This window comes from Hydra viridissima, unplaced genomic scaffold (assembly GCF_058129835.1).
Source record: "Hydra viridissima isolate aposymbiotic clone 2 unplaced genomic scaffold, HvirCarnegie_v1 scaffold_3, whole genome shotgun sequence".
Taxonomy (NCBI): Eukaryota; Metazoa; Cnidaria; class Hydrozoa; order Anthoathecata; family Hydridae; genus Hydra; species Hydra viridissima.
The window spans coordinates 12,655,328-12,665,467 of record NW_028324302.1 but is presented as its reverse complement, the minus strand read 5'-3'; the positions used below and the strand labels follow the sequence as shown (position 1 = coordinate 12,665,467).

The 10,140-nt window shown below is 28.3% G+C and overlaps 1 protein-coding gene across 1 annotated transcript; it reads right to left on the bottom strand.

Moving 5' to 3' along the window:
* Positions 1-892: 892 nt before the first annotated feature.
* On the bottom strand, positions 893-4,000 carry LOC145180199 (failed axon connections homolog). The gene is made up of 2 exons (XM_080055050.2): positions 1,835-4,000; positions 893-1,414 (listed from the first exon to the last, which is right to left on the bottom strand). Exon 1 carries the CDS (start codon positions 3,213-3,215, stop codon positions 1,854-1,856), a length of 1,362 nt encoding a protein of 453 aa, XP_079911176.2. The 5' UTR covers positions 3,216-4,000; the 3' UTR covers positions 893-1,414; positions 1,835-1,853.
* Between the last annotated feature and the right edge of the window lie 6,140 nt (positions 4,001-10,140).

Genomic DNA, 10,140 nt, shown 5'->3' with positions numbered 1-10,140 from the left:
TTAATCAGAATTAAAAAATATATAAATTGGATTTCACTTGTCTCGAATTTTTACCGGCTTAAAATCGCAAGTGCACGTTGCATTAATATTTACGATTTATGCAGTGACCTCCTTTTGATCAATATTTTGGTTTCTCAACCAAAACGTAAACCTAAACTACAAAACCTAAAACTACTATATTTAGAAGAAACGCCACAAAAAGAGTGTTCTTGGAGTTGATTTACTCAAATAAACAGTTCTCCTTGAACTGCAGTTAAGGTGAAAAAAAAAAAAAAAAAAAAAAGGTAAACCTTTTGCATTGATTTTGTGCGAAAAACTGGACTTTTAGACCTTTGTTAGTTTTAGACAAAAAATCTCAACACTCAAGTTGACTAAGTTGATAGTAAACAACATTTGTTGTAACAATCTAAATCTCAACACTCAAGTTCACTAAGTTGACGGTACAGAACATTCGTTGTAACAGTCTAAACCTAGTCTATGAACTATCTAGGGGAGATATTTGTTTTGCAAGTGAATTTTTTAATACAAAAGTTAAGTGTTAAGGACGCCCTACATTGAAGATTTAGCTATAAAAGATTGTGTTTTTTTTGGCAGTTTTGAGTTAAGGCGAAAGTTCAGGAAAATGCAAATTGTCGAGTAATATGAACAGAAAATGTAAAAAACAGATTTCAGCATTTTCTGCTCTAACAGGATTGTCACATTCACGCTACAATTTTTTGTTTCACCGATGAATCCTTAAAAAAAGCCAAATAATTTCTCTTAAAGCATAAGAAACAAAATTTAGAGTGCCATACTTAACTAATACTTGTTACGAAAATTCCATACATATTCTAAAAGCCGCGCATATTCTAACTACGGGTAACAAGAATTACATAGAGTTCATAAACCAATATGAAATGAGTTATGAATCTTTAAAACCCCCATAAATATACCGAATCAAGTACATATCACTTAAAAGTCTTCAAACATAAATATATTCTACTCGTTACAAAAAGTAGGTAAAACAAATACTTATACACCGTTAAAGCTGAGATTTTAACTTTCTGAAATTTATAACAATAAAATTTAACATGTGCAAATTAAAATGTTTCTCACCAACATGCTGTGCTTAAAAATTCAATAGAAAACTCAAAATGGTTTTAAAACTGAGAAAACTTTTAAAATGTAGTGAAACCACTAGCAAAAATCTGAAACCATTTGCAATAAAAACAATCGTAAAAACCAAACGGGTAAATTTTAGATGATTCCAAATAAACGTTCAAAATAGAGATGTAAAAAATCATTTAAATTATGTTGTGTAACAATGTTGTATGATCTCGTTGTATCATTTATTATTTCATTTTTGAACCCACTTTACATGATGTAAACACGTTTAGTTACATATGATGCCAACTAACGAAATTGATTTGCTCTCCTGAAATTCAAATTAGTAAAAAAAAAATTAGAACCTCATATTTAGACACATTTCCTTATATATAAATACATACACACACTTACATAAGTTATAATTCTGTAAATAAATTAATAAAAATTAAATAAAATCATAAACATTCTTTTTTATGTAGCAAGATGAAAATGTGGAATGAATTCAAACAAAAGAAATTTATCATAAAGAAAACACATGCACACACTATGGAATTAGACAATCTTTATTGTTATTCAGGAATACTTAAGTGAATAAAAACATTTGCAATATAAATTTTATCAAATTTTCTTTTGAAATCTTTCAAAACAATACCAAGCATTGTGAGCATAATATCAGAAGTTCATTTATCATATAAATATATATTTTTATGAAAACGACAGAATTCAATCAACCAAATAGAAAGCTCACCTTAAACTTAAAAACATTCTCATTCTTCAGATTTTATTAATGCTACATCTGTTCCACCATTTTGAGTTGGTTGCTCTGTTATTTTATCAATATCTTGGTCTTTTTCATTTTTAATCTCCTGAGCAGAAATTTTATCTTCTTCTACATTATCTTTTACTTCTGTTTTTATACTGATGACAACTTTAGATTTGTCTTCTTCTTCGGGCAATTCATCTTTTGCTTCTACTACTTCATTTTTTGGTTCTGGTGAGTCATCTTTTGGTTCTGGTGAGTCATCTTTGTGTTCTGGTGATTCAGTTGTCTTTTCCACAGTTTGTTCTATTGTTTCAGATTCCTTTACCTTTACAGGCTTAGCTACTTTCTTTTTTCGAAAACTAAACCCTTTTTTTAAAGCAGGCTCTGACTTCTCACCAAGAACCATGTCAGACCAATCAGGCCAACATAATTCTTTTACCCTCTCACAATAGTGAACTAAATTTTGAGCTTTCTCCTTAATGAAAGTTGAAAGTGCAGTTTCTAAACCTCCCCAAAGAATATTTGCAAAAAGTCCAAATAATGTACAGTCATATGAAGTCATTTTTTCTCCTAAGAGAAATGGCTTTTCTCCTAACAACTTTGATACTGCTTTAATATCCTCTTCTGCAATATGGTTGACTTCTTCTTTTGAATGACGACTTATTCCTTGAATATCTAACACATTTTTCATTTTTCGTTGAGTCATTTTCAGCGTTACATTAAAACCAATACCAGGAGATGGAGGAGTAATCAATTTTTTATAGTCATTGAAATTGTCTAAATATCGATAGTAATTCAATGCATAAACTGTGTTTTCTTCCAGTGCAACTTTTGCTATCCTACCTAAAGCTTTTTCATCATCAGATAAACCTGCATCAGTATCTAATTGAAATTTATCAGTTAGATACTCAATAATAAAGCTTGAATCTGCCTTCCGCTCTCCTTTATATTCTATCCAAGGCATCTTCCCTTTTTTGCCAACTTTGTAACTGTACTGACTTTCGTAGGGGATTTTGTTTAGTCGCAAGAATGTTTCTAATTTGAGACAAAATGGGGATAAATTCGGAATGTGTTTTGCTGGAGGATACTGATGCAGTATTACTTTTGTAATCACCTCTTCTTCTTTCTTTTCTGCTGAGGAAATAACTTGGTTTGGCTCATTTGAAACGGTATCTGAGGGAGTTTCTGAAGCAATTTCATCGTTTGTATTTTTTACAACTGGTGTTTCTTTTGGTGCTTCACTTTCAGCATGACCATTTTCAGTGCCATTAGGTACTTCTTCGTTACTCTCACCATGATTTGCTTTATCTACATCTAAAGCCTTTACGGAGATGTCTTCTTGATGTGCAGATTCAGTATTCGTCATCGTTTACCTTTCTTTAAGGTTCCTTCTTATTTAATCAACTTTGGATAAAGGTTGCATTAAAAAACGCCCAAATACACTTTCCCTTCATTGATAATGGCGAGCCATTCTTTCTTTATATGAGCCACAAAAATAAACTATTGTAATTTTAAACCAATCGTTAATCAGCTTTTTGTTTTCAAAAGCTCGGATTTATCTGGTCCCGCTCAATACAATTTAGTTAGGGGGTTACAAGTATCCAGTTTATAAAAAAACACTACGCAGAAATATCTTTCTAAAGACTCTGTATTTAATTATATATTTATTTAATTAGAAACTGCTATAATCAAATATATAAAATTGAAACTGTATCAATAAAACGATTAAGGTAAATAATTTCTGTTGCTAATCATTCCTTAAAACAATAATTAACAAGAAACCAACCCGACTGAATTCATATGAACATGTGAGCACGAAAACAAAGATTGCTTATAGTGGTTAATTTTCGTGAAAAGTTTTAGAAATATAAATTGGAGCAAACAATTTTTTTGGATAAAAAAGAAAAGTTGAACAAGTTATTGATAAATTATCATAATTTTTTATGAATAAATTTGTGTATTTAAAGTGTATTTAAACAAAAACTCCTTAATATTCTAAAATGACGCATAAGAATGAGTTTATAGTAATTTTAACAAAATTAAAAAATAAAATATCTCAGTTTGAAAGCTTGGAGGGTAGAAGAAGGTCTCAAAGCATCTTTTTTGAGTCTTGAAACCTCCTATGTTCTGTTATTATTTAGTTAAAGTCAAGAATTATTATTGTGATTTTTATTTAACATACACCTAAGTTTTGTTAAAGAATAAAACGTCATGCTATATTTTGTTTTTAAAAATCTTCTCTCGATGATGGTCTCCTTTAAATATATTATTATGATATTAACTTAAATGTAGACTTATTGTTTTATATTACAAAAATAAATATTTTAAATTAATAACCTTTAGAAACCTGATGTATACAAGAACCGTGGACTATGTTAATACAAATATCGTTAACACTTATAAACTTAAATTTATAATGTATTAAAGAAGACTAAATATCTTATTGTTTGATTCGAGTATGATATGAAAAACCATAGCTCAAAATAACGCTACTTCGTTTGGTTCAAAGGAAAATAAATCTATCGGATATATTATATTTTAAACTTTGCTAATCTGTTTAAATTTATCTCCTGGACTTAAGTGTTTTTCCTAATTCGTTCAATTATAGTCCTAAACACGAACGCATTACAATGACTATAAGTAATAAAACTGAACATGCATTTTAAGTCTTTTTTTAAAAAAATTCTAACTTTGATAGGTAATATATCCCAAATTTGTCTTTTTAGCTGTCTATCATTTTGATTTGGAAACCAATAAAAAAAAATGACGAAAAAGATCTACTTTTATCAAATTCTTACAACAATACACCGCGAAAACCAAAATACTGTCAAATAAATCAAACCAATTCGTTTACTTTAGTAAATCATATAACGGAAAGTTGTAACTTTTAATCTTCGTGTTGAGTTTGTTTTACAAAGGAGAAAAGCTTAAACAAAAATATTATGATTAAAGTTTTACTCTTTTTGTCTTTGTTTAATTTGTTTAGATCACAGTGTTTTCTTTATATTTAAAAACTCAGACTAACAATTGCATTAAGCATCTCTTTAAAGCAGCTACATTTATATGACCTTTTGATTCTGGTCTAGTTTTTGAACCTTTTGAAGCATCTTACTTTAAGAATTTGTAGGATCAAGATGTGAACTCTTTGAATTTTATAGTTAATCTTATAAACCTGTTCTGACTTTTTTTTTTTAAATGACAAAAATATCTGTTTTTTTTTGTTAATGAAAAGTTAATGGGTTTAACTGTTGTTAATTAAATCTCAATTTCTATATTTAATATATCAAATGTATATTAAAACATATATAGAAGAATAAACATGTAGAAAAAGATTACGAACAACCCTCCAGAACGTCATTTACACTCCAAAATCGTCCGATAAGTTCGTTTAACTGTCTTACTATATTCAATGAGAAAGATTTTTAATTAGAGGTTTGAAGACAAGGCAAAAAAAGTGATGAATAATGTGTTATTATTTTTACATATTTACGAGTTCTGAGCTTTAAAATCATGGCGACAGTTTGACGTTATTTAGAGATTTGGAGAATATAAGCAATATTTAGACGAGTAATTGAATAAAAGTAAATTTTTCATAAATTAAAAGTATATTCATTTATGTTTAATATTTTAAGTGGTGACTTTTATTTTCGCCTAAATCATTTTATCTGATAAATGCAGTAAAACGTTTATCACGTTTACGTCATTTGCATTAGGATATAAGAACTTGTTAGGAAAAATAAAATATTTTATAAAACTTTGAAATATCTTTAATACATATAAATTTTTTTTCAATCAAAGATCTTGTGGGGATTTGTGTTCTCATAACAAAGTTGTTTTAAGCTAAATAAAAAAGTTATTCAAGAATAATTTTAAAATTATTTACTTTAGAACATTTTTAAAACGTGACTTAGAATAGTTAAAATACCGTAAATACTAAAAAAACATGGGAAGGTCGTTTTTTTATCCTTGAATTTAAGGGACTATTATATACATGCATTCATGCATGTTTACATTCGTGCATTTTTGCATGAATGTATAAATTTATATTTATATTCTACTTCTGTAAACCGGTATTTACCCAAGCTTCCACTCTACATAGACAATTGTGTCAAGTTTTAAAACTTGATATATAAGGCACTAAATTTTGTTTTTAAAGATTTTAGCTAAAAAATGTCGAAGAAAATAATTTTTCACAAATGAGAATTTTAAAAAATTAAAAAATAACAAGGCATCTGGTTCGTTAATATTGCGCTGAAATAAGAAGCCAGCGATGGCGGCGGGAAAATTAACAAAAAAAACATTCAAAATAAGATAAATGTAATACTATATTTTATTTAAATAGATGCTTACTTATTAAGACTAATTAGTTTGAATGATATACTCTAACTAATGGCGCCCCTGTCAATTCAATTAGTTAACTCCTTTGATTGTTTGTTGTTATTTTAAATAATTAAAATGCTTTTTAATTCAAACTTCATTTTAATTATCTGTGTCAATTAGTAATAGCTTTTTAAAAAAAACATGAGTTTATAGACAAATTATTTACTTCAACAGGTTTGCATTTATACAAATTTTATCTAATGTTATAACGTTTATTTTGTAATACGGTTAAGAAATAATCCTCCTCCCCTTAAAAAAAAAAAACCCGGAAAAAATTCCCCTAAGAATAACTCTCTGGAAAAAAATAACTCTCTGGAAAAAAACAGCTTAATTTCCCTAGAAAATAAATTACCCTGGAAAAATTCATGTTCTTGTTAATATACAGATAGACCTTCATCACACATTTCGCATCTTTTAAAACATAAAACACAATTATACAATGTTATTTTAATTTTTGCTCATATGTTGGTACGAGCCTTTAAAATTGTCCCTTAACCCCTCCTTCCCACTTTATCTCTCTCTTTTTCCTAAACAAATTTTCCATATTCCCATGAGTGTTAATATCTAAACTTTTAAAAACAAGTTTGTTTTATTTATTGCTTTAAAGTCTAATTCTAGATTAATTGTTTTGTATATGATATAGTAATTTTATTAAGACATAAAATCTTCACCATTGGATCACTGTTAGGATCCAAACTAAATAGGCTCTACTGGTTTTAAATAATGTGCATGAAAATCAAATCGACTATATGCGAATGACGCTACTTTTTTTACTTTGTCTTCAGTAGCAGATGTCATTCGCTAACCTACTTGCCAATGAGGCTAAATAAGCATCGTCGTGTTTCTACTGCTCATTCGCGTTGTTGTTTCTAATTCGATAGTGTTTCTACTACCTGTCGTGTTTTTATCGAGTTTTTAACTAATAATTCTCATTTTCTATTTAAAAACATCAACTTAAATAAAAATAACATCATTACAATATCGAAAATCACCCTGGCAAAACTCTTTGAAATGTTATACGAAGGAATAGTTAAATGTTTATGTTTCTTAGCGTCTGTAACCTTAACATAAACATTGGTGTTTATAACCGCGAGTTTTATCAAGGTTTGTTTTTCTTAGCGTCTGTAACCTTAACATAAACATTGGTGTTTATAACCGCGAGTTTTATCAAGGTTTGTTTTTCTTAGCGTCTGTAACCTTAACATAAACATTGGTGTTTATAACCGCGAGTTTTATCAAGGTTTGTTTTTCTTAGCGTCTGTAACCTTAACATAAACATTGGTGTTGATAATAGCAACCAGACAATCTCTAATGGCCTTATTATAAAAGGACAAAAATAGACTTCGACAAAGCACTAATTGCAACAATTTTAATTACAACTATCAAAAATGAATTGTCTATAAAAAATGTTTGTCTTTCTAGACAATCATTTTAAAAACGGACACTAAATGAACAATCTCGATTTTTTAATGAGGTATAGAAGATCTATTTCATATATAATTTGGACTTATAACGAGTAATTAAATTTTCACTGCAGCATCGTTTCAAAAACTGAAAACGAGCACAAAATTAAAAATACAATTTTTCTAACAGAAGTTCATTTTTTAATTTTTTGTCCAGCGTGTGCTGTTGATTAAAAAGTTAATGTCTATTTAAAAACCTCAAAATGGACTATTTTGTGCTCAATTGAAGTTCATTAATTACTCAGTTCAGTTGTTTTTCAATTCTCAGTGAATGTGCGTGAAAATTTATTTTTAAAATGCCCTCTCCAGTTTGGGATTACTTCAAAAAAGTTGAAGGTAAGTTTATCATTTAAAAAATTTTCCTTAGTCACTAAAATCTTTATCACCTTCAATAAAATTATTTTAAAAATTCCGTCCTAAAATTTGTCACCACTTTAAATTTGTCACCATAAAAGTCATTTTTACCATGAAATAAAATTCAAATATAATGTATCGTATATTTTCTTTTTTGTTTCTAAGGGATTTTTTGGGTAATTTAGATTTTATTGGCAAAAATCAATATTTCTGGTTTTATGAAGCGACTTTTATTAAGGTTTATTTGAAGAGTATATTTAGGTAAAGAAACAGTAAACGCAGGCTTGTTATAATATAAATGCATATATTAAATTTATAATTTTTTTTCAACATAATATTTTAAACATTTTTTAAAAAAAATCATCTACGCTTATATTACCGTGATTTACCAAAATTATGAAATTAAACAAATAAATTTATGCATATTTTTAAAAATTTCTACGTCATTGGAATAGTTATAGACGGTGATGTAAATTCAAGTAAAACTTGATTCAATATTTTTAACATCATACTCTTAATCTATTGATTAACTAATCAATGAATTAGAGTGTCACAGTTAAAAATGAAACTAATCTGCCATCACTGTTAAAAAGATTTTAATTTTTAGAATGAAAAAAATGAAAATTGTCCGTCTTCAAAAATTGCTTTTTTATAATTGTACTTAAGTTTGTAAATGTGCGTCAATCAGAAGCCAATACATGAGTTTATATCTGTACCTCGGAGGGATACAACACTATGTCCATTTTTTTCCATATTGACTTTATTACAGAGTTAAAATCAGCTTTTCTCATATTTCTTAGAGGAATAGAGCACTATGTCCAAAACCAGTTAGAACCGGATATAGCATGTTTTAAAACAACACCAAGTCCTGTGCCAATAACACTTTTTGTTGAAAAAAAGTTTAAAACTCCTATCCTGTAAAGTTGTGAAAATGGACATAGTGTTATATCCCTCCGAGGTACAGATATATAAGATTTACCTCATGTTTCCCACTTATATATTAACCCTTAAATGCATGATTTTTTTAAAAACATCAGAACAATTCATACATGTATTTTGATGTCTATTCGTTTAAAAAATAAATTTGAAAATGATATTTCAATTTTGATATCTTATTTTATCTTACTTTATTTAATTTTGATATTTTGATATTTTAAACTTATCTTAAAAACGTTTTATATGTGTTAAATAAATGTTGCATTTCTGCAACACTATGCATTTAAGGGTTAAAGTGGCAACACAAAACCTTTTTCAAAATTTTCAACACCTTGTAAAATAGTTAAACAATTAATGGACTGATGTCTCCAAAAATATCTTAATCATAAAACAGCATAATTTTTCAATATTTTGTGGCATGCATTTCCCTTCAAACTTGTGGTAATGTTTAGCAAAAAAGATTAAGCTTTTAAACCCAATCAATTGCTGTATCATATCCAATTTACTTTAACCAACCCATTATAAAATGTAGGTAGACTATACTGTGAGTAATTTTAGCCTTCTTTTTATTGCTCTCTTTTTATCCATAAATCTTGTCACTTGATAACATTCTAAAGGCTCTCAACATCTTCAAAAGTTTTTTTTCTATTCATCTTCATACCTTTATTATGTAGGGGCATGGATAGCCGTCTGCTTTCCAAGGCTAGTTAACAACAGCTAAGAGTTGGCTAAGAATACAAAACTATCTTCATTATTCCAAATAATATTTTCATATTTTCACACCTGGCACTGCAACAAACAAAAAGTCTTTCCCGTTGCTCCGGTGATGCTTTCATAACATTTTAAGTTGTTCTTTTTTTTCAAAAGAGACGTGAAACATTTCTTAATTGTGAAACCTTCTATTTCTTCTTTTTCATAAACAAAATCTGCGGGAAAGACTGAGAGACAAACTTTCAAAAATTTTTGTCTTTTCACTTTTCACAGCCATTTCCAGACTTCCTTCACTTTTCACAGCCATCTCCAGAATTCATCTCCTGAATTCCCAAAAAAAACTTCTAATTCCCAATAATATAGCAATAAAAGACGAATCTTTGACCTGGTGTTTTTAACTAGAATAATGTCATGATTACATTCAACTTGGAAGTGATGTCGTCTGTT

Excerpts from the sequence above, each read along its gene's own strand:
- LOC145180199 (XM_080055050.2), bottom strand. The coding sequence starts at position 3,215 with ATGACGAATACTGAATCTGCACATCAAGAAGACATCTCCGTAAAGGCT.